Source organism: Lycium ferocissimum, unplaced genomic scaffold (assembly GCF_029784015.1).
Source record: "Lycium ferocissimum isolate CSIRO_LF1 unplaced genomic scaffold, AGI_CSIRO_Lferr_CH_V1 ctg653, whole genome shotgun sequence".
Lineage (NCBI taxonomy): Eukaryota > Viridiplantae > Streptophyta > Magnoliopsida > Solanales > Solanaceae > Lycium > Lycium ferocissimum.
This window is the reverse complement of record NW_026726392.1, coordinates 79155-106223: the sequence shown is the minus strand read 5'-3', so window position 1 is coordinate 106223 and position 27069 is coordinate 79155. Positions and strand designations below refer to the sequence as shown.

Sequence of the window (27069 nt, the reverse complement as noted above, 5' to 3'; positions counted from 1 at the left end):
ATACGCTGCGGTATGAACGAACGAGACGAGGATCTTTCACGATAGGCGCCTCCGGGTACTAGTCTTGATTGGTGGGCTCCACTTCTTCCCCGAAGCATTACGAGGTACGGGTCCGTGTATGTATTCTTGTGTGTTACGGGTATGTCGGGGGCGTCCACTTGTATACTGGGATGTTCATAGGGGCTTCTCGTAAACGGTTTTGTATACAACTTAGTTATGTCTTGTCGGTGGTTACATCGGCATCGTGGAGCATTATACATATACATATGCATGAAATTATATTCATAGTTAGCCTCCTTGGCCTTAGTATGCCATTCGAGACATAGAGGATGCAAGTTACAGTTTGGTTTGCTCGGCCCTAGTAAGGTGCCGGGTGCCAATCACGCTTTACCAAGGTTGGGGCGTGACAATAACCAACCTTTCACGCCAATAAGATTGGCGCATCCTTACACATCTTTTTCACATGTCCGAATCATCTCAACCTAGTTTTCCTCATATTGTCCTCCACTGAGGTCACTCCCATCTTGTCCCATATAACTTTGTTCTTAATCATGATATCTCTCCTAGTATACCTATACATTCATCTAAGCATCCTTATCTCTGCTACATTCATCTTCTCAACTGGCCAACACTCTACCCATACAATAGGGCTAGTCTAGCCACCACTTCATAGAATTTACCTTTAAGTCTTGGCGACACATTCTGATCGCACAATACACCAAAGCGAGCCTTCATTTCGCCTACTCTGCCCCAATACGGTGTGTGATATCATCAGTTTCCCCATCTCTTTGGATATAATCACAGGACTGTAATTCTGGATAACTTAGTTAGTCCACGAACCAAACGGCCCCCCAGGTTTTTAACATTTAACTTAAATATCTTTAAAGCACCAAAATGATCATTGATCTTTCTATATATATATCTCGTCTTTATTGGAAAATAATCTTAAACCTTAAAATGAGAATATGGAAATAAAAGAGTTTTCAAACGATTGGAGGGCTACACAATTAGTGACAAAAAATTAGTGAAAGCAATAATAATGGGAATGAGATAAAATGGTGATTGCCCAGGTGTTAAATGCCGTTGGTTTTAATCTACTAGATCGCACAAGCAAAGGTAACCGTGGGCTGTCTCTGTCTCGCAGTCAGAGCCCGGAAGTGTGACGTTAGAGAGTTCAGAGGAGATAAGCATGCAGTGCAGTGTGTGTACCAATCAACAAATTCAAATACACACCTCTTCTACTTTCCTTGTTTAACTTCACTTCCTTCTTAAATACTCCCCCCCTTTATTATTCGCCCATTAACTCTTTTTCTTTTTTTGCCCATTCCGATTTATTCGCCATAATTCCTTCTCCTTAATCTCCCAACTGAAACCAAACCCTAAACGCCGATTTCGACCTTTTTCCCAGGTATGTATGTATGTATGTCTTCTCTCCCCTACATTTACGCCCTTATGTAACATGATCTCTTCTTCTGTTTATTTACTCGTTATATGCAACAAGTTCTCACCTTTTCCTTTTCCGTTGATCGGTCGTGCTTGATTTGCTGGGGGGGGGGGGGGGGGGGGGGGGAAGCGAGCAAAATCTGTTTCCCCCTTTTTTTCCTTTTAAGTTTTTTTTTTCTTCTTTTTCTCGCAAATCTTATTCGACGAAACTAGGGTTCTGTTGCGGAACTCAATGTGGTTCTCTTTGGTTTATTTTTTCGTTTTTGTTTGGGTTTACGCTTGCGTGCATTCTAAAGAATATTTAGTTTCAGCTTGTGTTTAGAGCTGTATGCTTGAATTTTGATACACATGATATGCTGCATGTGAATTCATTTTCAGAATGGATAAGAGTGACGTAGAGATGGAGGATGCCGAAAAGAAGGTTCATGATACTGTGGTAGAGTCAGAAACTAATAAGCTTGATTCCAGTTTGAAACCTGAAGGGACTGCTGTTGATGGCCAACAGTCCACCGCGTCGCCCGTGGAGTGCCAAGACAGTGCTAAAACCGAGGCGGAACAAAATAACCACTCTGAGAGTGGGGCTAAGAGTCCGATGCCTGCTAAAAATGGGAATGGACAGCAGAAAAGTGATGCGGTGGAAGGTGAAAGCAATGTTAATGATGAGACAATGGACCAGACTGATTCAAAGGGTGCGGTAGAGGACCAGAGGACTGCTGCAAGCGAGACAGCGAACCAAAGTGACACTACAAGCCATCCAGAGACTCAAGGCATTACAGTAGGTGATGACCAAAACAATGCTACAGGTGGAACACAAGGAGAAGCCAAAATTGAGAAAAAAGAAGGGGATCTTGATGCAGATGCCGCCATGAAGAAGGAAGAACCTATTGGAAATGTTGCAGACCATGATACTGGAGGTGTAAACATGCAGGTACATGAGGAGCTACCTGCTAATGAAGTAGGTAAGAGTGGCAACGAGGTGAAGGAAGTTCATCAGGCTGAGGACTCAAACAAAGAGGTTCATCAAAATGGGGATGATATGATGGTTGATGAACAGAAGGAAGTGGAACATAAAACTAATGCCACAAGTGTTACCGCTGATCATGATGCTAGATCGAATGAGTTGTCAGAGACAAAAGATGATGTTAAGAATACTGCTATTGCAAAGATGCCAGAGCCAACCACTCCAAATTTGTCGGTGAAATCTGCCGCTGGAAAAGCTGGACCGCATACTGGGGAAGCATCAAATAAAATCTTCGATGAAGCAAAGGTACTTAAGCTGATACACTCCCTGTTGAAGCGATTTATTTGTAGATGTTGTGGCAATTACTTTGTGTTTCAAATTGATCAATTATCTTCTCAAATTGTAGATGGCTGATGATGAGGATGAAGATGAGGATTGGAATGATGATGGGTCACCAGACGATCTAGCAGCATTTATGAGAGAACTTGAAAGTTTTTACAGGGAGAGGGCGATGGAATTTAAACCACCTAAGTTTTACGGGCATCCTCTTAATTGCCTGAAGTAAGTGTCCGATATTCTTAATTGCTCATATCTTTCATTTTGCTTAAGGTACATATAAGATTCTTACCGTGAAATTGCCTGATAGGTTATGGAGATCTGTGATCAGATTGGGTGGCTATGATCGGGTAGGTCTTTGTCTTCTTGACTCGTATGTCACACTATTTTATTTATGTTCTAGGTCTTAATAGAGTCCCACATGTATGTTGCACAGTAGATGGGACTCAAAACTTCCTTGCAACTTGGCCATCCTGTAAGGTGGAGATTTTAGAATGCCATGATTGATCTCTCCTTTTTTTGGATAAGTAGAATAACATTATTGATATTGTTATAAATTTGAAACTTTTATACCTTCTACCTTTTAGTTTAGTTTAAATAAAAATGTCCATCCGACAGAGGATTGCAATTTGGAAGTCTTCCCTCCTGGTTTAAACTTTAGAAAATGGAACCTCCGTGAAAAAAAGAGCTCAAACGGCATTTGGAGATAAATTTCTTTTTCTTACCCTGTCTTATATTCTGCACTGGAACTTTTCCCTTGAGAATTGTTTGGTTCGTGTCCATTCAAAGTGCAGAATTTTTTCTGATTCATTTTTTCTTCTCCTATTCCAGATTTTTCTGTTCTCTAATTCCTGCTTAATTACTTAAGTTGAGGACTATCTTCTAAAGTGGAGGGACCTTATATGCCAGTCCTCCACTAACCAGGGGTCTTGAGTCAACATTTAGGTCTAGCAAGCCTACTAAGGGTTTGTAGTTTTAGCTTTAGTAGGGGGCTGTTGCAGACCTATATTCAATACTTGCCTTGTTCTGATAGCTTTTACATGAGGTGGTTCGCACGATTTTACATGGTACCGGAGTTGGTTTGAGTGATAAGGCCTCGCCGGCCCCTACCTATCACAAAAGTATTTCAACATTTTAGTCCATGATAAAGAATCAGGATGCATGGCAGTGCTGTAGACCTAAAATCCTTTGTAGCAGTTTAAGTTCTTACATGAGGTGGTTCACACAATCTTAAAGAATACACTTTTCATACTTTAGTTTGTTTCAATGTTAAGGTTCCGGTTTTGTATTTTTTCTTCTGCTGCTAGATTAACTAATTCATGATTTGTGTGCATAGCTTGTACTGCTGAGAGATGAATTTCTTGTTATTGACTCAATGTCATGCTATTTATGATGGTCTAGTATTAAATTGTTTTGATTATTTAGGTGACTGGAGCCAAGTTGTGGAGGCAAGTAGGGGAGTCGTTTAATCCCCCCAAGTAAGCACCTAAATCTAATAAATCCTATTTCTTTATGAGCGTTGAACTTAAAGCTTGAATCTTCCACCCATACAATGAAAAATGTTGCTCTACCTTCTCAAATGTCAAGTTCTCTCGTGTATGAAATGGAGACAAGGCATTGATGATCGCAGACATTAGATTGTTTTTTTGCAAGGATTATTTATGAGAATAATATAGGAAGCAGACATTCATCCCTGGTATGGAAATAGAGGCTAAATTTAATAATCAAGAATAATGATTTACAATATATAAAGGCAGGTCATATAAGCAAGGACATAGAACTCAGGTCAAGAATTGGGACCAGCGCAACACAGAGTAATGCTGGAACCAAGCACCCTTTTGTTTATTTTGGAGAGCTGGGTGGTGCAGTTCACACAGAATTGTGTACCGTCACCATTGATGCTGCTTTTGTAGTGTCAGTGTAGCTGAAGTTCTCTAGCGATCTATTGAGGTGGCTGGGTCATAGTTAGGTCTAACTTTAGGTAGCTTTTTTTGTTATGTTTTTGTTAGGACTTATTCTATTTTATTTATTCCCTTTTAACTTAATAGACAAGAATTAGGAGTCACAGATTATTTAAATCAGAGTTTAGATTCTTTTTCTTATAAATAGAACTAGTCATTTTTTAAATTATTCAACCTTTATTTTCTTTGATAAGTAACGATGTTTTATAATTGGTATAACAACACTAAGTGGACTGACAATGAAGTAAACTCTTACTTTATTCGTATTGACACTTTTCCAGCTAACAAGACAAAAGAACTTTGATTGTTTGTTCCCATGCCAAAGAAATGTAAGAAATGTCTTCTCAGTTTACCATTAGCTTTGGACTGAAGCTGACAGAAAAAAGAGACATAGTGTTCCTTCTCTAAAAAATAAATATGAAAACTTTTGAAACTTGTGGTACATGAGGATACCACACAAACACGTATAAAACTATAAATATAATATACCAAAGGGAGAAGCCCTCAGAAAACCCAAAATACAACACTACTTCTTCCTTTTTTAATAAAATACAGCACTACTTGTTCTAACTAGACAACAAAAGACATGGTCTAATTAAGAGAATAATAGCTCTATATACGTGCTTCCTGCGTGGTATGTGATCGGTATCAGTGCTGGACTCCTGTGGCACTTGAAGCCTAATATTTGATAAGCATGTGGTATTTCTCAACTTTTAGAGATGCTGGGACATTATTATGTATAAACGCGATGTAGTTAGACCTTGTAAAAGACCATAGACGTCTGATGTCTTCAAAAAGATGACTGAGAGTTAATAAGGATAAAATGAGAGGTGCCAATGACCAGAACTCACTCTGATACTCAAATAAGATATGCAGTTACTTGATTGACAGTGAACTTAAAGAGAGGACAAACCAGAAGCTTCTATCAGTTCTTATTGTAATGTCTTTAATTTTGATTTTTTCTCTTTTTGAATATGTTTGTCTTCTCTTTCAGGACTTGCACAACTGTGTCCTGGACATTCCGCATTTTTTATGAGAAGGTAATAAACCCAAGATCCCTTTGGTAGCTATTGGTATAGTTTTGCCAGTGTTTTCCATTATATGTAGCTTGTAACAAGTGATTTTCTTGACCTTAAATAATCTTTCTAATGTGGTTTGTTTGTGAAACCTGAGCTTAGTAAAACTATGCTGTGGCAATAATGCTAATTTTTTTTTTTGCTGAGGTTTCCTCGGTCAACAATATTGTTTTTCTTCTCAGGCCTTCATATATTTAATATTGTCCTGCATCAAGAGTTAGATAGAATCCAATTTCATTCTTATAAATTAAACTTATTAATAACCTTTCCATCCCCTTTTGGACCCAATTATCTTTAGTCTGTTATACAAACTTAAAACTACTGATTAGATGCATGCTTACTCAAAGTAAGACCGCGAAAATGGAGAAATAATTTGGTATTATCCCTTTGCTTCTTAAATACATTTGATATTCTTGCTTTTTTGATGTGGCATTAGGGGCATGGTTGTGAAAAGGCAGCTAAACATCCTTTGGCTTCCTTGGAATTTGATCACTAGCTAGCATATCACCATTCTGCTTTGTCTTGCCATCTTAAACCAAAATTAGATTTTAAGTCTAATTTAATAATGTATTTGCTGGTCTAATTTAATAATGTATTTGCTGGTCTCTGCATATTTGACATTTCTTCTTTTTATAAATTTGTTAATTTTATTATCTGGAATAACTATTAATTTCTGACTCACCTTCTATATCTTCTTTTGTTATCCAATGCTATCTGCATTATAGGCCCTTTTAGAATATGAAAGGCACAAGACACAAAGCGGAAAGCTTCGACTTCCTGTTGCTGCTCTTCCTGAAGCAGGTGGCGACAATGAGGTGAGCTTGTGCTTACATTTCTCCTCCTCATTTGTACTGGCTGTGCATCTTCTAGTTGATCTACCTTCTGACTAAATCACTAGTCAAGTCAATTAGCAATGGCTCTATCGCAAAAGGCAGCACCACTTTGAAATCTGTACAAGATTGAATGACAAGAACTTCAATCTATTGCAAGGACATGCAGTTCAACCGTGTACTAAAATGATACATTTTTCATAGTACACCAGAAATCCAAAAACTCTAGCCATTTGAAGTATATACAAGAAATGGGACTGCTTTTCCTTCGAAACTTCTAGAATTTGCTTTTCTCACACTATCGCTTTTTAATTCTTTGTCCTCACGAACTGCTGCTAATGGCCTCTTAAGTTGCTTGGCGCTACCCATTTTACTGCAAAAGGGCAAATGAATATGCACCAAGTCATAGGGGATGCAAAATTTCAAAGTTAGGCATATTGGGACCTCTTCCCTTGAAGATTCACGCATGTAACATTTACTGCAGACTGCTAACCGAACCCTTTTTTGTCTCTTTTAACTTTGAGATATTACAACAACAACAACATACCCAGTATAATCCCGCCAGGTGGGGTCTGGGATGGTAGAGTGTACGCAGACCTTACCCCTACCTTTTAACTTTGAGATATGACTTTTTTAATTGATAGCTGAGAATAATAGATTGCAGTATCAAAGTGAATAAGTGGTGGCTTGTGTTCAAGAAGGGAAGTAGAGAACACACTCATTGGAGTGGCATTAATGTCTTGGAATCAGATAAATATTCTTGGAATCAGATAAATATACATTTATTTCTTTTAAATCTTGTTTTAAATGATCCAAATAGAAAATGCAATATCTTGGAATGTGCATCATTGTCTAAGCTTCAATTATGTCATAGATAGTTGGATGATAGATTGTTCGTATTAGATTATTCAACATATAGTTAGTACTCTCTCTGTTTCAATTTGTTTGTCTTACTTTCTTTTTTAATCTCTTTCAAGAAGAATGCCCCTTTCCTAATTTGGCAACTCTTTAATTTTAACATCCCACATGGCATGTTTAAGACCACAAGATTAAAGGGTATTTTGGTATATTATACATATCTTTAGTTTAAGACCAAAAGATTCAAAAGTCTTCTTTACTTTCTTAAACTCCATGTCCAGTCAAGCTAAGACAAACACATTGAACCGGAGGGAGTATAATTTATAAGTTGTTAAGATATAAAGTCCTTTGCCCCAACAACATCATGCCCCGCAGCTTTATGTCAAACTCATAAGAAAGATTGTGGAACCTTTATGAAAATAGATCTTTTTCCTTTTATTTTCCTAACTTAAATATTACTCCTTGTTTTCCAATTTCCTAGAAAGAGCATCTCGCCCAATCTACTCTTTATTCCTAGTCAAGCTAAAAAAGCTTTGATACAAAACAACATGCCCAGTGTAATCGCACAAGCTAAAAAAGGTTTGATGAATCTTATAAATAGATTTGTGTCAGCTTTGTTTTCCTTTTATTTTCCTAACTTAAATATTACTCCTTGTTTTCCAATTTCCTAGAAAGAGCATCTCGCCCAATCTACTCTTTATTCCCAGTCATGCTAAAAAAGCTTCGATACAAACAACATACCCAGTGTAACCGCACAAGCTAAAAAAGCTTCGATGAATCTTATAAATAGATTTGTGTCTGCTTTGTTTTGATAGAGACAAGTTTGATGTATATTATCTTTCTTCATATTAATCAACCAGTGGGTTCTCTTAGGCATATTTAGATGTATAAAATGAACCATCTTGAAGTAATTATGCAGGGAAATGGTCATCAAACTCCTGGATCAGGCAGGGCGAGAAGAGATGCTGCTGCCCGTGCTATGCAAGGATGGCATGAGCAACGTCTTCTTGGTTGTGGCGAGGTTGGGGAGCCAATTGTAAAGGTCTTTTGAAATTATAGAACTCTAGAAACATTTATTAGCCGTGTTTACCTTTGACCACGTCTCTTGACATGTATTACTAATTTTGTTATGAATCTCTTGATAGGAAAAGAATGCTAACGTTATGCCAAAGCGTGAGAAGAATCTCAAAAGCATTGGTAACGTTCTATCTGGTTTCTTTTCCGACCTTAACCCTTCATGTTTCTTTAGATATAACTCGTTTCTTTTTATGATGTCTCAATTTGAAGAATCATATTCAGCAAATCGCTGGCTGGTAATGGCTATCAAGGGTATAATATTACTTGTATCTGTAAGATACAGGGATTAAGACAGAGATGATGATATCTTTTTCTCTTAACATAATCAATTGTACTTGCATTCAGGTTCTATAAAACACAAGAGACCAGATGAAGTGGAACGCCCTTCAAAAGTGGCAAGAACTGAAACATTTAAGCAGTTAAGTTGTCCTTTGTGTTGATCCTCTCATGTAACTTTTCTCTTAGACAAAATTAGTACAATGTAACTACTCGAACTCCACAATTTGCAATTTGCTATATGTTGGTTTCATCTCCATGCATGGCCTTTTATTATTTCTTCAGTTGTAAAAGTTACAATTTTCATCTTTGTCCTTGCAGCATCCAGACTTGTCTGATCCCACATAGTTCTTTTTCTGGCAAAATTAATTTTATCATATTCTTCTGAGATTTGATCTTGTAGTTTGATGTATTTATAAGAAGCCTTTACTGTTACCTTTCTCAAAAAATATTTATAAGAAGCCTTTGTCATATTGTATTATGTTGTGGACTGCAGTTATGTCATGGGTGACATACCTCTTTTCCTAAGTTGTACAACCAATAGCTGTTCTAATTTAATCTTAAAGGATGTATTTATAAGAAGCCTTTACTGTTACCTTTCTCATAAAATATTTATAAGAAGCCTTTGTCATATTGTATTATGTTGTGGACTGCAGTTATGTCATGGGTGACATACCTCTTTTCCTAAGTTGTACAACCAATAGCTGTTCTAATTTAATCTTAAAGGATAGGCAAATTCTCTGCTTCAGCGGGTTAAGACAGATGACGAAGGCGTGAGAACATGGTAAATCATAGATGTACATAGGGAAGAGAACTATCAAGATGGAGAAAATTATAGAAAAATGTTGTCCTACCATCTCAAAGGAGTCACCCTCTTTTAATTGCTTGCTAGCACACTATCTCTAGAGTTAGCACACTATCTCTAGAGTTAGCAAAGTCGTAAATGTATAATTCTTCATTGTACATACCAGACACCTACTAATTTCCACGCCTGCTTTCTACCGACTCTACCAATGGTGCATATCTAACTTTTGCACCATGATGGTTCAGCCACATTCTAGGTATTCCCCCGAGAGTTACCATGTTAGTTATCAACTTTTAGCTTTCTCCAAAAGCTCTAAGTTTTTAGTTAACCATTAGACTTTAGTAAGCTGTTGGCTGCGACTTGCTTAAGAAAATGCTTAAAGTTGGTCCACTAATCTAATATGGAACTGCAAAACTGTCCCTTCATTGACTTTCATACCCTAGTAAGAGCATATCCTCTTTTTTCTCTTTACGGGCATGACAAAGATCTTATCCATCGATGGAGTTGAAATGCACACTGATGATATGGCTTAGTTTATTTTTGAAAAAAAAAGGAAAAGCACTAATGGAAGGTGCCTTGGTTTGAGTTATTTTCAGTATTGACTGAATGAATAATTAAGAAATGGTGTAGTGAGTGAATAATTCTTGAGCATAGCAGCATTCTTTTCAAGGCTTAAGTTAAATCCTTGTCTACCCTGTGTCTGTTTCCTCCTGAGATGTTGTCTAGCTGAAGTGATATCATGTTAGCACTAGCCATCTGCATGTTTTCTCACACATTGTAATCCAAGCACTGCTTTTTTCTTCTATTGATCACGATGTTAGGGAGCTTATTCATCATTGATGATGTGGTATGTTGTTAAGGGTGTATTAAACAATGTGTACTTGACATTAGGCTTGACTTGCTATAAAGACCATCTCAACCTTACAAGCTGCATGGCAGAGTCTCAAAATTGATTACAATTTTTTTTCCTTTGGAAAGTGATTGAGCAGTATTACTCTGCCAATTCTTTTCCTCTTTCCTCTTGTTCAGATGTGAAACTAAATTACTTTTGTTTGCCAGGTTGGTTACAACAGTTGTTGATTTGGGACCTCCAGCTGATTGGGTAAAAATCAATGTGCGAGAAACAGTAAGTTCCTCTCAGATTCTAAGTATTTCTAGTTTATATTTACTCTCTCTTCATTGACTCGTAATGTTTTTTCACAAACAGAAAGATTGCTTTGAGGTCTACGCTCTGGTGCCTGGGCTTTTGAGGGAGGAGGTATGTACCTCTTGTGCCATGTGTTATCTTCAAGGCCATTTCACTTTGTTCTCTTGATTTATTGTGTACAAATGTCATTTCTTTCTTCATTCTTTTTCTTCCTTTTTTGATCATGTAAAGCGGAAGTGCACAAACGTCATTTTTATGATAGTTTTCAAAACATATGGATCTCAGAATTAGAGTAGATACTGTCTCTTTGATGTAAACCCCATATCATTTGGAATCAGTTGAAAGGAATGCCTGCTTTGTAAGGAATGCATGCGAGACTTGTGCTTCTGATTCATATGGGTGCTAGGCCTTCACCGCAAGCTTCGTCTAGTTAAAAGGACAAAGCGACCTGCTTAAACTGATAAAACTCAGGGGAAGAGAATTGTTTATTTTTGGAAAGGAATGAGGTCCTGAACAAGTCGGTAGCCTATGTACTTCGACTCTATGCTACACAAAATGAGGACTTATTGGTGACGAAATCTTTTCACATCCTCCGCACATCATGCTCAAGCCCCTCACACAATCCCATTAGTGTCTTATTTGTTGTTGCTATATATGGGCATAGAGCTTTTTCCATTTTATCCGATCACTTCAAGGGATGGATTGAGTAAAGGAGCGGGGGAGATACTTGCGTATTATCGCTTGATAAAATCCTCATCTTCACGTTTTACAGTTTTTAAGCAGTGAAAGAAATTAAAGAGATATTCTCAAGGTTCATTGATGTTGGTGATTTTTCTAGAAGAATTTTTTTCATATGGCACCAGTAAATTTGTTGAATATAATAGGCAAAAGTCATAGATAGCCCCCTAAACTTTGCCACATTTTCCTCTGAGCTACCTAAACCGAGGGTTGTACCTATTGGGTACCTAAACCAGTCTAAATTTGATCCTATTGGGTACCTTTTTCACAATAATCAGCAAAATTAAGAGAGTGTATTACACTCTCCATGACGTGGCAACTTTGTCCAATGAAAACGTGACACGTGGCGGTGGGGTCCATCATAATAATTAAAAAATAAATTATACACCCCCCAAAATTTTCATCTCCTTCGCCGCCCCCCTCCAACTGCAAAAGAAACCGGCCGCCGCTCCCCCACCACTGGCCGCCGCACCACCACCCCCAACCGCCGTCCCCCCACCCCACCAATAATTTATTCCTCTTTTATTCTCTTATTTAGGTCTATCAATGTCTTTACAAGACCCACCAACCTTTAATGAAAGGTGAGATAAAAAAAGTCATAGTAATGGTGAATCCCCATTTTTTCCGGTGAACGAGTCATAATAATGGTGAATCCCCATTTTTTCCGGTGAACAAGATGGTAATGCTACTTTTCAGATCTAAAAAGGACAAAAAAAATGGTGGTAAAAAATAACATCCAATTCAAAAATTAATTTTATATAAATAATTAAAAGAAATGAAGTGTTATAATGAAGAAGAAGAAGAGAGAAAAAAAAAAAAAAAAAAAGAAGAAGAAGAAAGGAAGAGAACGTACAGTGGATAAAAAAAAAAAAAAGGAAAAAGAAGCAGAAGAGAAGAGAACTACAGTGAAGAAGAAGAGAAAAAAAAAAGGAACGTACGGTGGGGTGGGGTCAGGGGACAGACTGGCAGCTTGGGGGGGGGGGGTGAGTTAATTTTTTATTTATTTATCTATTAAATTTTATTTAAAAGAGGTAAAATTTTAACCAAAAAAAAAAAAAAATTTTAAGGATGAAAGGGCTGTTCACGCGCCCAACAAAAAGTGGACTCAATTGCTGCGCCACGTAGGCACCACATAGGCAAAAGGTACCCAATAGGATCAAATTTAGACTGGTTTAGGTACCCAATAGGTACAACCCTCGGTTTAGGTAGCCCAGAGGAAAATGTGGCAAAGTTTAGGGGGCTATCTATGACTTTTGCCAATATAATATATATGCCGACTGCAATTTTTTGCATCAATTTCACCAAACTATTCAAACTTTGACAAGTTTAAGATGTTGATTGGGATATGGCCATTTACTATTGCTTCCTTTCATCACTTTAGAATTTGGCTGAATAATCTTCTTACCGTGTTTCATTTTCCCTCTGTTTAACCGTCCATGTTACATTCCAGAGGACCAACATATAGGGGCTAGTGATTGATAGGAGTCATTATTAGCATATGTTTGCAGTGAATTATAGTTGATAATGATCTAAAAGTCTCCATTCCTTATTTCTTGGTGACCAGGTGCGGGTTCAATCTGATCCTGCTGGTCGTCTGGTCATAACTGGTCAGCCGGAGCAACTTGACAACCCTTGGGGTATTACCGCCTTCAAAAAGGTAAGTTTTGCTTCTTTTTCTATTTTGACTTTGATAGCGGAACTCAAATGATCCTCGTGCCATATCTATCATGCTGTTGCATCATCTGTTGCATGTCTAGGGACTGATGATATCTTGGAAAAAAGAAATTAGTGTGTGTTTAAGCAATGAGAATACATAAAAAATTTCTGTGTTCAATTTCCTCTATTAATATTTCTTTGAATGGAGTCTCAAAATTTTCAATGAATAGGAGAGCTATTTATTTTTCTCTGAGAGTGCAAATAAGCTAAATGCAATTCCAATTCATAAACTGAAAATTGGCTTCTCATCTTCCTTACTGGTGTGAGTGTCATGTTTACTGTAAGAGTAATCTTTGTTTATTTCAGTAATCCTTTTTATTGGCACGGGAGTAATGTTAACCGTAGGTATAGCCAACATGTGTTTTATCATAGAAGATTCTGTTGTGAGACTCTCTTCATGTTCTTATAGTTATATCTTGTACTCTCAGTTTTATCTTTTGAAGTAAATGGGTATCAATCTCTGGGTGGATAAAGTATGATTTGTCATCTATGTATTAGCACTTCTGATCTCTATTTTCCTGATAATATTCTGGTTGTTCAGTTGTTATATGTTGATCAGACCAATTAAAATAATCTTGATCTTGCAAAATCTGAATTATATATTGAGATGTAAATACTTTTGTCTTCTAATTCTGATGAAACAAGGAGTAATCCCATTTATGACGTGCGTTGGTTTTCTCAGGTAGTAAGCCTGCCTGCTAGAATCGATCCACTACAGACTTCTGCTGTTGTAAGCCTCCATGGACGGCTCTTTGTTCGTGTACCATTTGCATAGGGAAATTGGCTTGAGGGAGTTTTGAACATATAGCTGAACTTGATTGACAAAGCAGGGATGCTGGTAGTTAACCAACGTCGGTGAGCGTCACGTTGTGGATGCTAGGCCTTAGATTGTTGGACTTGTGTATGATTAGTTTGTTCAGATTAGTTGGTAACGTTCTGTGGGCCAAAACTTGAAGCTAGGAACCTGACAGCAAAGGAGGCATGTCCGGCTACAGCCGCCCTGTGACACATTTTTTAACTTTGGGATTGAGGGGATTTATGAGTAGAATAGCTAGAACCTTTTTGTTGTTCTGATGGTAATATTGATACTAATTTATTTTTAGTTAGCATTTGACTGTCCATCTGATATCCGACCTGAGGTTACACTTCTTTGTCATTGTGCGTGTATGTAAGAGAGAGAGAGAGAAGACTTAAATGAATCCTGGATAAAATCCAATTCAACTCTTCCTCTTTCCCTGTATTTCACCAAGCAAAGGAAGGGCATAACTTGAAAATGACTTTCACCTAGTTTTTTGGTTGGAAAAATCAGTTCATCATATGTAACATGAGTTAATGGGGGAGGGGACCAAATGGGTTAACAATGGTCCAAATCACGCTTGGACCTCTAAGTTAGTGGTTGATTGTGGATTCTCACGTGTCCTGTCAGATTAGTAATACAAAATGGACTGGAGATTTAGCAAGTTGAATTCCTTTAAATTCCCATTGCAGAGCAAGTCATAGCATCTTATCAGCGCACCGGTCACATCTGTTGGGCCAAAGGAAATTGGTCCTAGGCTAGATACAAATACCCACTTTCTCTTTCTCAATAATATCAAAGGTAGACAAGGTTTCGTTTCGTTTTTGTTTTCCCTCGGTATTCTATTCAAAGGTCCGCGGTTCAATACTATGGGACTATCCACACATGGAATATCGGAATGAATATACTCCCTTCGTCTCATAATAAGTGTCACATTAGCTAAAAATACGCATATTAAGAAATCAATAATACAATATAAAGTTTACTAAACTACCCCTATATAATAAAAATAAATTACTTTCTCCTCTTAATTGTAGAGTATCATGTAATAGTAATTTTTCGATTCAAAATCCAACATACCAAGCAGACGATACTATATTTTCAATCATCATTTAGATGTTACTTTAACTTGTCCTTTTTTATTTAAGGGTAAAATTGGAAAAAACTAATCAATTTATGTCTTGATTTCTTAAGGTGATACTTATTATGGGACAAAATATTTTGGCTAAAGTGACACTTATTATGGGACGGGGAGTAATAAACAAGGAATCCCATACCTATAGTATAAAACTACTTGTCTCCCAATTCATATACTGATACCCTTTTCATCGCACATATTGGAATATTTGATATGATTTCACGATGTTATTATTCCATGTAACTTTTGCAAACTTCAAAACACCAAACATATATGCATTTCTTTAAATATAACTTCATTATACAAAAAGGATGCTCGAAACTTTTAGACCTGGAATTTAATGGTAAACTAATTAACACGATACGAAGCTCCAAAATTACTTTTAACACTACATACTTATTCATGATGAAATGGAAGCTACTATTTCTGTAGCTCACCGTGCAATTCTCTATGCTTGTGTCATAATAAGTAGATGATACACGCATGCAGTCATTGAATCCTCGATGCCAGTTTGACGAGAGTCTTCTTTACTTGATTTCTTTGTGAACTCAATAATGATCTCAGTTTTGAGTAATTCAGTTTCTCAAACATATCAGAGAACTCTCATTAATATCACAAGAGTAGATCTACTCTTATGCTCGCCAGCCCTTAGCTCCCCCTTACAATACGATATTACGATACATATCATAATTCACCTATCCATGCCTAAAATCAATCATACAAAACTTAACCAACGTAACCTCTACAATCACACACGCATATTGATCATTCTTCAAAAGTTTTACTTATTGTTTGGTGTTTACTGTATCTCAGTTAAACCGAGACCAAAAGGTACCCAACATAATAGCTAACTTATTGCCATTATAAATGTAATGGTGCACATACCAAACTCTAGTGACAAAGGAAAAGGGAGGAGGCAATAAACACCACATATGACCAAGATTTTCTTCAAGTAAAAAGAGGTGTGATCTCACATATGATAAATGTCAGTTTTGAAACACAATATGTAAAAGAAGTACAGCTCAGGCCAAAACAAGAGATCAATATCAGATCGAAACTCTCAAAGCCCTAGTCAATCCTGTACTAGTAATTTGCACCATCGTGTACTTACCTAGTACTAAGATTACAGCAAAATGATCTAATAATAAACGAAGTGATAATAGAATGGCACAAGATTAGACAGCCAAGATGAGATCGTTACGTGTGATAGTACTTGTACAAACGCTATGTACATGAAATGCAAGCTAGCTCCTCACCTTTGGAATATGCTCTCAGGTTCTAATAGAAAGTTAGCGCCCTTGAATTGCAAATTTCTTCCTTCTCATGTCCTCAATTTCTCCAAGGTAATTATAATTGCTCTTGCTATTGATGCTTCACGGTTAGTGGAATTGAACAAAATCTACTGTTTGTGAACCACAACTGGCTATGCAATTCAACACCTTCCTATTTCGCGCACCAGCAATACCATCTCCAACCATTTTGAGATAATCATATGAAAGTTAAGTATTTATTAACACTCGTGAAAATCATCTGGATACTAAAAGGGGGGTCTTTCACTTGCAGTATTGCCACCCCATCCAAGCAACTCAGCTGAGAATGAGTAATTACTATGTGGTGCATTCCCAAAAGCCATACTTCCACTACCTTCGCCTGTTCCAACAGGATGCCCAGTACCTTCTCCACCACCCGTTACACCTGATGACTGTGAGGCAGCAGGCTGTACCTATTGAAATTCAAACTAAGACTCTTTGGTAAAATATTATAAGGCACAAAGAGAATATTGAAAAAGAGGGAAAAACAGTAAGCACACTAATCATTTCGAAAGCTCCCCTCTTACATAACAACATTATAAGAGGCATTGGGGGAAGGATACTTATAAACTCACAGCTATTGAATATTTTTACACGCATTTTGAACTTATTGAAAGCATCAAAATGCATGTTGAGAACAATAACCCACAAAAATGTTCACAGTAAATAAGAATAACAAGAGAGCAGGACACCGAAACTTTTAACATGGAGGATATAATATTGAAGATGAGCAATATATCTATGACTGCTAGTGGCGGAGCTAGGATTTTCATTAGAGGGTTTCAAATATAAAAAAAGTAAACATAAGAAGAGGCTAAAGGGGGTTCAACATTTATTATGTATACATAAAAAATAATTTTAACCATGTATAAATAGTATTTTTTCCGCCGAAGGGGGTTCGGACCGTCGGCCCTATGTGGTTCCGCCCCTGATGACTGCCATTACTTGCACTTATCCGCGTTGGAGTCATAAATGAGAGAATTGAGCTCATATTTATAGGAGAACTTGCCAACAACAAAAACCAATCAAATTGGTTTTGAAAATATGTCGCACCATGAATTATATCTCAAAAAGTATAATGGTCATTCTTTAATATCTCTAATGTCAACAATTAATTTTGGTCAAAAGTGACTGTTGCCCAATGTATTTGCTAATTCAATTTGATCAAATTAAGTGTCTTAATGGCAAATTGTCTTATGGTTTTTTACTACCCCTAAATTTTTGGACGTTGTCATATGATTATTATGTTAGACATAATCTCTCTCTCTGCTACTACAATATATATATATATATATATATATATATATATATATATATATATATATATATATATATATATATATATATATATATATCATGTTGGATATAGAAATACTGAGAGACATATACAAAAATATATTTTTCTTATAGATTATAGTGTGCTTGCTTTACTTTGTGAAATCTGTTGTTAGATTAAGCTTAATTTTATACTAGAAGAGCTTGTTGAATCCTGAAAATACACCTATACTGGGTGAAATATCCTTAATTACAGTATCTTAATTGACATGCCTCAAACTTTCAAAAATTTCTTCTTGCAAGGTTCGTGATTAAGTATTTTCCGTAAGATTTCCAACATTACGCCCAAAAACATGTTGTAGCATTATCTCTCTCTCTTGTTGTTATGGACAAGTTCCCACAATGCACCTAGATAGTACTAGAAGATATATCTAGATAACATTAAATCCATGCAGGTAGATATCTTAAAAGTCACATGAATAACCCCAAACATGGCCTAATAACTAGAAGAGTAACTTCAATTATTAGGTCACCTAAAAGATACTCATACTCATCTATAATAAGTGAAATTAGTTAGTTACTAGTATATGAAAAATAAGGTATACAACATATTAAATTATCAGTAATAAAAATTAGTGTACTTAAGAGTGTCAGTATGTATATGTTAAATCGTAATTAATTATAACATTCAGATTACATATCGAGAAATACCTGTGTAGGAGCGGGACTTGCACCAACAGCACCAGCAGTAGCTCCCTCCTCTTCCTCCAAGGGAAGCCGTTCAAATACAGCATTAGCAAACGACGCAGCCATTAACACAACCGGACCTGATGCCATCAAAGGGCCAACAACTGACCCTCCAACAACCTGACCTTGTCCGCCTGACAAAAATATAGATATCCCACTCGAGCCTGGCGGTGCGGGCGGAGGAAGCACTGTCCCAGAGAGCGAAAGAATCTCAAAACGTCCGTGAAGAGTAACCACACTTCCAGCAGGGGAAGCAGGCTGACGTATGTTGACGTTAGAAACTGTGCCGCTACCACTTAGAATGCAAACACCTCTTCCCCTTCGCCTAGCGTAACTGGACACACTTTCCATGATATCTGCATCTGTCGAGACTTCAAGCACGTGAGATCGGAGTGCATTAGGTGTATCTCTCGTAACGATTATTGGAGGCTTCGGCTTGTTCTTAGATCCAGCTGGACGGCCACGTGGCCGCCGGTTTGAGCTTCCCGGAGCTCCGCCGGAACTTGCACCCGCATCACTGTCAGATGCCTCTTTTGATTCACCACGGCTTAATCCCAAACTATAATTAAAATCCATATACTAATAATCCTATAATATATATATATATATATATGGAACTAAAGAAATACTATCTCGAAGTTGTTTTCCCTAGACAGTGTAACCACTAAAAATACTTGTACATTGACTATCTGTGAGCTATTGACTATGGATGAATCGTCATCAATATTGTCATAAATCAATTCACATATGGATGCTGATCGGATCCAGTAAGTTGCAGTGGTACTCCAGCATTTGTGCAGATTTACTTAATCTTGGGTCGATTCAAAAACCTGCAAATAGTTATGCCGATCGGAAAAACAACCTTTCAAGACTTAGTCTCGCTAATTCTGCTTCATATATATCTGAAAAAAGCTTTAACGAGGAGGGACCCAATCAGCAGCACTAGTGCTTGACCTTAATAAATAGTAGAAAATTAGACCACGGGTCTGATAGCTCACAACTCTAGAAGCTGCTTAAAACATCCAATCAGGATTTACAAAAAAGAAGAAAAAAGAGCACCACTAGGAGTACTGCTCTTTTGCCGTTTAAAACTTGCCAATTTAAAGGGGTAAAAAAAACTCTAGTACTGGTGCTAAATGTGGAAGAAAACAAACAAAAGGGCAAGTTGCAAAAGAAAAAAGCCGGAGCAGCAAAGACAAAGGAGAAGACAGTTGCTGCAGGCAAATAGGGCAAGTGGGTATATTGGAATTGGATCTGCTGCCTCTTTTTTACATAACAGTATTTATTATTTCCGCAACATGAGAGCTTTGTAGAAAGCATCTTCTCCATTACGACTAACTTTCTTCTTTTTTGTTTTTCATTTTCCCAGTGTCTCATTTATTCCTAATCGTTTTTCATTAATTTTTCCTTACACTTTCTTTTGCCTATTCGTGTGTATCTCGACTAGTAAGAGGCACTAGTATTAATATTAATCTTAAACTTTTTCATTTTATTTTTAATGATTGGTTTTATAGTCATAAAAATATTATAAATTTATAGCCATAATCTTTTTCTCCTTAACATTTACTATTGCTTAGTCTAATGCTTTCATATAAAACGAACTAGGAAGTATGTGGTGTCATACTTTTCATTCTAAAGTTTGTTAAATTTATACACTGCCAAGGGAGAATTTATATTATTTTAGTAGTCATAGTAATATGTAATTTTATCTGTTATCTATTTTTTGATGTTATAAAATGATTAAACGTGTTCCTGTGAATAAGTTTAAATATTCTCCTTAGTTATTACTTATGTCGTTTGAAATTGTCTTTTCAACGGGTTAGTCTTTTTTAATTAATTAAACTATGCCACCTAATATTTCCACAAAGGAGACACGCTGTCAAATCCTCTTCCGTCAATCAATAGAGAATGACTTGGTTCATATATATTCTTTTTTAGTAGAGGACAATATAGCAAGACAATTCACGTGTTTCTCAGACTCGCTCAATTCTGGCTTTTATGTGTTCCTTTTCACCAGTCAATCTTACCATTTACTTTGTTAAAATAACAATGACCCCAATAGTCAATCCCCATTTTAATCACGGATGTGTTAGCTAAATGGATAATCAATTGCTATACACTTGTTTGGCTAAGTTGTTCAGAAAGGACTGTTTGCTAAATATAGGACCGTATTGTGCATTTATTCTTTCAGAAGTTTTCTAATAGTACCCTTGAAAGAATTTAATAAGTAATAACCACTCCATCCCACTATCAATGAAAATACAGGATAATAGTTTATTCACAAAGATAAGGCAAGCGTAGCCGAACGTCTTGGTTTGTATTTTCTACCATATATAGGCGATTATTAGCGATCACGAAATAGAAGTCTTTATAGAACTAGATATTTTTTATCACTATATATATGTATGTATGTGTATCTTTTTTTTTCCTCCCTTTTTTTAGAAACATTACTTTATATGTACGTGTCATTTTAGGTGAAACATATTTTGATCTTTCAATCCTTTTGGGATGTCTAACTAGGTTAATCAGTGGTGGGGTGTGGGTAAAGGATTATATTCTCTCTCTCGTCCCCACACTCAAAGTAGCCTCTCGTGTTGTGCCACCATGCATTGCAAATAGAGAAAGTTGCAGAAGATGGGGTGGACACGTATAAAGCAGAAGCCACGTGCGGTCAAAGGGTCAAACAAAGCAAGGAGGAAGGCGACCGTATGACGTGGTATCAGCTGTCAGACCACGTGGACTCTGTCGGCACATCGGAACTTGGTCTATACTCGATAATATACACCGCACCCTTTTATAGAAAAAAAAGAATACTAGTTTCAAGGGGAAAAAGTGAACAAAACAGCTTGGCTTAATTATCTGTGTGTTGGAAAATTTCTTGAATTGTAGATGAGTGCAAGTTATATAATTACAGTATTAACAAAGATACCGAAGCAGTTAGAGGGTTTTGACACTGCGTCAGTGTAACTGAACCCCTAACACATTCGTACAAAAACACAAGAAAATGGTTTCATATTTAAATTGCAAATGCACCAAGAATGATCTTCAAAGAAAGCTAGATTATATATGTCTCCATCTTTGTAATGGAGTTATCTTTTATAGTAGTAACTGAATGGACATGCATTGTGTATTCTTCACTTAATGAAGAAAAAGATTTAACCTAAGTACTCATCAGAAAAAGGAAATACGCCTTAATTCTCTTTCAACCATTTAATTTTTAATTTGACTATTAGAAATTAAGTACAATGGTTGAATGGAAGACGGCGGCTATCCCAAACGGCTTGTCCAAAAAAATAAGCAAACGTGTAGTGTTAAAAGGCAAACAAATGTCCTGGACGAAAATGAATGGATAGGGGTTTCTCTTACATCTCCCAAATAAGGAAAAGAATATAGACCCTATCTATGAGAAAAAAAAGTTATTGAGGGGTGTACATCTCCCAAATAAGGAAAAGAATATAGACCCTATGTATGAGAAAAAAAAGTCATTGAGGGGTGTGGGGTGGGGTCCTAAATGTGACATGAAATGGGAATGATTCATGCATGGTACTAGAAGATATATACAATTGTCATGAAGGTGGGGCAGCATCCATATTTAGCTGTCAATGTTGAATATTCTTATACCCCTACGTACGCATACCCATCTTCATCACAAACAAACACGGCCACTCCAGATGCATATGCCGGTTCACACTTAATAAAGCATATGGCACTCTTTACAAGTGATGACGGGGTTGAGGCATCACCCCAACGGCCAATAATCGTAATTAGCCAGAGAAAGACATTCATATACTTGTTGAAGTGCGACCATCGTAAGTGGCGGTAAGACTCAAACCTAATTAAAGCATAAATATCTCATCTAAGGATTTAAACTATTACATAAAACCCACTTCTAATTTGCTTAATTATACCTTCAGCTTAACATTCATCTCAATTGTCACTATTTTAAAACATGTACCGGGTCTCTCATGGTTTGTAAACGAACTTGAGACCTCGACAACGTCACTATGTCACTATTTATTGGCTTGGTTGTAAGGTTCTCAAATTATCAAAAACTTTAAATGTGTTTGGACCGTTCGAGTTGAAGTGAGAGAAATATTTAACGTCAAAATTGTATTTGGAACTTCACCTAAAAAGAAAAAGAACGACATCTGTATATAAATGAAAAATGGAAGTTGGAGATATATAACAATTTTCACAAAATAGGCCTACAAACAATTGTTAATATTTCACGTGAAGTTCAAATGATATTTCACGACCAAATTACATGTTCTTTATCTCCTCAAACAAATATACGGTTTATCTATTGTTTTTCAGAAGAACAAGGATAATGATAAAGAATAAGCCACAAGTTGCAAGTACACAAAGAATAAGCCACAAGTTGCAAGTACACATTAATGCACCGGAAGACGACAGTTAGTACTCTTTTAATAAATATATACTAATTTAATAACAAAATCGCTTAGGATGTTTGGTATCCACTTTAGTTTATTTTAAACAAAAGTTGGAGTACGATCTGTTTATGTCTAGTGCCTCATGTTGATTGAAAAACTGACAGATACTTAGAGTTCCAAACCAATCACGAAAAGTCCAGACCTACCATTCCTTTGTTTTTCACTTGGATATGTACGTTTATTCCTAAAAATAAACTAATATCACTAATAAGGAATGTACAATTATAATATATATATACCTGGCCTTCACCAACTATATAATATGGCGCCAATCAAAACCATCCACAACAAGCTCCCAACCAATACAAAGTAAACTGATCATAATTGTACATCCTTCGCCAAGTATAATAGCAACGTATCAGAGTCTGCCAAAACCATCTTTCACTCAATATATATACTCCCTCCGTCCCGATCTGTATAAGATAAACCAAACCGTATATATTTAGGTGGCGTTAAATTGAGAATATAATAAAATTTAAAATTAAATTATTACAGTACTTGATATCGAACGATGTTTTTTTCTTTTGGGACTGATTAGAAAAATATCACTTATACCTTAAAAATTAATTACGCTGAGGTGTGTATTACTCAAACTCTTTTTAAGTAGGAAGGAAGCCGCTTATATACCTTAAAAATAATAGTAAAAAAAAATCTTCAACATCAAAATGAGAGCATACTATAGGGATCAGAAAGCACTAATAGAGGCGTGAAGTATTCCGTAGATGGTGGAAGTCTATCCGCGATTTTCTACTTAATTAGTTCCGGTGACTAGAAAAGCATAGAGGGTATTACATGCTATAATTAAACATTAACATACAATGACTTTATTTTACCAAAAAGGTGAAATAAAGTCATTGTATGAACTATATATATATATATATATTCTAGATCAACCAAATCAATCCTTATTTTTGGGCATAAATAAAGGGAATAGGGTCAAATATACCTCTCTACTTTAGTTTATTGGCTAACTTTGTCATCTGTTAGCCAAAATAGTCAAATATACACCTCTGTTAGCCAAAGTATACACATATAACCTTGAATGGATGGAACTCCCCAAATCAACCAAAATTACCCATTTAACTAAAATTACCCATACCCCAAAGTTAGACCAGACTCGACCCGACCCAAAAAATAATTTTCCCCCACCCTAATATACCTAGAAAAAAAAAACTACAGAAATTAACTTGTAAAACTGCAAAGATACTCGATTAATCTCCTATTATAAGACAAATAATTTCTTTGCGCGTTTCTTCTTAAGATAATACTATGCAAATTTATGCTTAGAAACTAAGAAAAACAAGTAAAGCTAAAATTAAAAAACACCTAACACCAGTAGTAATAACCACAAACATACTCAATTAATCACACTATCACTCGATAATATTTTCTTCTTCTTAACATCGCAAATTTATGCTAAAACATTAGAATACACACACACACTTGCAAATCAATAAAAGCTACATAAATTTCGTTTTTACAAATATATATATAACTGAAAAACATTCAACGTGATGATGAAATTAGCTTCGATAGAGTAAATAGTTTTTGTTTTTTTTAGTTTCAAAAAAAAAAAAAATATATGCTGCAAATTTGTGCTTAGAAATTAAGAAAAATAAGTAAAGCTAAAACTAAACAACTCATAACACCACAATAATATTATTCTTCTTAATTAACATAGCAAATATTGCTTAAATTTAAGAAAGCACGATCACTTGCAAAAAAAAAATCTACAAAAATTAATTTATTTTTTTAGGGTGGGGAAAAATCATTTTTTGGGTCGGATCGGGTCTAATTTATGGGCCATGAGTATTTTTATTTAAATGGGTAATTTTAACTGATTTGGGGATTTCCATCCATTCAAGGATTTATGTGTATACTTTGACTAACGGAGGGGTATATTTAATTACTTTGGCTCACAGAGGATAAAATTAGCCAATAAACTAAAGTAGAAGAGTATATTTGACCCTCTTCCCTAAATAAAATATATGATCCACTACAGTTTGCGTCCTTTAACAAGTTTGTATATTGTGACATTGTTGGGAACTAACGATATGACAGCAATATTTAGGAATTGGGAGGTGACGTCAGCTAAGAAGAATAGAATTACTTCCCTAAAACGCCACTATCCAAGACGTAATGATGTCCCGTTTGTAGTTGGGCTGAATATAAAGTTGAAAAACAGGATAAAGCAATTGCACTTAGTTTAATAGTATCGCAGACGTTCGAGGCTCCTGTGTATTTTAACTTTTTGTATATGTTTCTTTCGGCTAGTTTTCTCAAATATTTGTTCCTCTCGTTCAACCTTTTTTTCCAGCATAGTATCCTTTAAATTCTTTCCTTAAGCCTGTTTTAGGCCGTATTCCCATTAACATAATACTAGTAGTTTTTACACCAGCTTTATTAAAGGACAACCAATTGAAACAGACGACAATATTAGGCAAGCAATCAACTATTTCTCAGCCATAAATCAGTTTGAAGTAGAATGTATGAATACTCTATGGTTATCCAGCCCTATTCAAGTATACTTCATTCTTTGTCTTTTGAAATGTAAAAGGTTCGATCGATCTCACACAATCACTTTAATTCAAACTAGTTCGCACTGTCTATATAGATCATTTACTTCCACACGGCTTTGCTAAACTCGCATTGATTCAAGAAATTATACATCTTTTTAAAGACAATTTTGCTTCATGTGACGTCTTTAGATCCAATGATCCATCTGATTTTGTCACTTCAATCATCACATCTGATCTATCGATATAATTAAATGTTTACAGCAAAACATAACTAAACCATCTCAAACAACATATATCACACACGATTATCCTAGCTTTGGGACAGTTTGTGGGAATTATTATATTCAAACAATGCTCGTCTCTTTTTATTTTTCCTTATGATAGTTGCACAAGCACTTATTAGATGCACAAAAGGTCAAAAGTCAGACATGCTAGTCTACTCATTCACTCACCTAACTGGATCAAAATTCAAAAAGATTGAGATAAATCCAAAATAGAAAACACAACCCCCGACAAAAGTAAACAAGGATATTATCTGTTTCTTCACCCTTTTTTTCTCAAGGTTGTTCACCTTACTTGTGGTTAGGTAATTCCAGATGTCTAATCATTTTCTCTCAGTTTCCTTGAAAACTGACCATTCTGGCAAAACCAGGTAGTAACCGTCTACTTTTGGAACTTCTTGGCCAACAACGGCTTCATAGAAAAGGTGAAAGAAGATATTACATATGGAGACATTAATAGTAAGAGTTTCCAATCTAGTCACTAATCAGAAGCAGCATGAAACTCAAGCTGTGAAACACGAAAATATAACAAATAAAACTCGGAACAAAAAGAGCACGAAATTCCAATCTCCATAAACAAAAGGTCCATTTTCCCAGTACAACAACAACATACCCAGTGTAATCCCACAGGTGGGTCTAGGCAGGTTAGAGTGTACGCGGACCTTACCTCTACCTTTGTGCTGTTTCCGATAGACCCTCGACTCAAGTAAAACAGGAACAATCATTAGGATAGCAAGAAAACTACAGCAGAAGAGACAGCAAGTGGTAATAGAATACTAAGAAGTTCTATTATAGTTCCCAAGAAAGTACTTTTGTCCGAATTGGAGAATTGGACCAGATAGAACTTCCAAATGAAGTTCTAGCAGAGGCTTAATCATTAAAATACTAATCCAACATATCATCAAAAAGTAAGTTTCATATATCCAATACTAGAGAAAGATAATTGGGTTAAGAGAAAACAAGGAAACCCCAACAGCAGATGTTAAAGATTGAGAGGGGGTCTAAAGGAAATTATGACCGAAAATCTAGCACATTAATTCGGCTCAAAGACAATGAATCCAAAGCGTCACCAGCATAAACACAAGAAGTTAGCACGTTCAGCTATCATTGGCCTCAGATATCTACTGCAACATTGCAGAGGAGTTTCCACCAAGAATGGCCAACAATTTCATATCAGCAAAGTGCAGGACCAGCATTCAGCAAGGATGGCCTGTCCATTATATATCTGTTGCTGTCTATCAGTGATAAGCCTGACTACACATGTGAAGCAAGCAACTCAGATTTTCATTACCAGTTAAAGTTTTTTTCTTTTCAAGTATACAGGCCCT

General features: G+C 36.2%; 2 protein-coding genes across 4 annotated transcripts; one reads left to right on the top strand and one right to left on the bottom strand.

The window, feature by feature from the left end:
- Positions 1-1760: 1760 nt before the first annotated feature.
- On the top strand, positions 1761-14345 carry LOC132045366 (AT-rich interactive domain-containing protein 5-like). Of its 3 annotated transcripts, XM_059435956.1 has the most exons (14): positions 1761-2180; positions 2223-2710; positions 2811-2965; positions 3051-3090; positions 4166-4218; positions 5696-5741; positions 6503-6592; positions 8385-8507; positions 8611-8662; positions 8888-8960; positions 10683-10749; positions 10831-10881; positions 13073-13165; positions 13907-14345. In XM_059435956.1, the coding sequence occupies exons 1-14, from the start codon at positions 1823-1825 to the stop codon at positions 13997-13999; spliced, it is 1782 nt and encodes a 593-aa protein (XP_059291939.1). In that variant the 5' UTR covers positions 1761-1822; the 3' UTR covers positions 14000-14345. The 3 variants fall into 3 exon arrangements, with proteins under 3 accessions (XP_059291939.1, XP_059291937.1, XP_059291938.1); XM_059435954.1 differs by having other exon boundaries at positions 1766-2710; XM_059435955.1 differs by having other exon boundaries at positions 1770-2710; positions 8385-8486.
- A 1838-nt stretch (positions 14346-16183) lies between these two features.
- LOC132045371 (AT-hook motif nuclear-localized protein 27-like) lies at positions 16184-19756 on the bottom strand. The gene is made up of 2 exons (XM_059435962.1): positions 18455-19756; positions 16184-16881 (listed from the first exon to the last, which is right to left on the bottom strand). The coding sequence occupies exons 1-2, from the start codon at positions 19064-19066 to the stop codon at positions 16696-16698; spliced, it is 798 nt and encodes a 265-aa protein (XP_059291945.1). The 5' UTR covers positions 19067-19756; the 3' UTR covers positions 16184-16695.
- Between the last annotated feature and the right edge of the window lie 7313 nt (positions 19757-27069).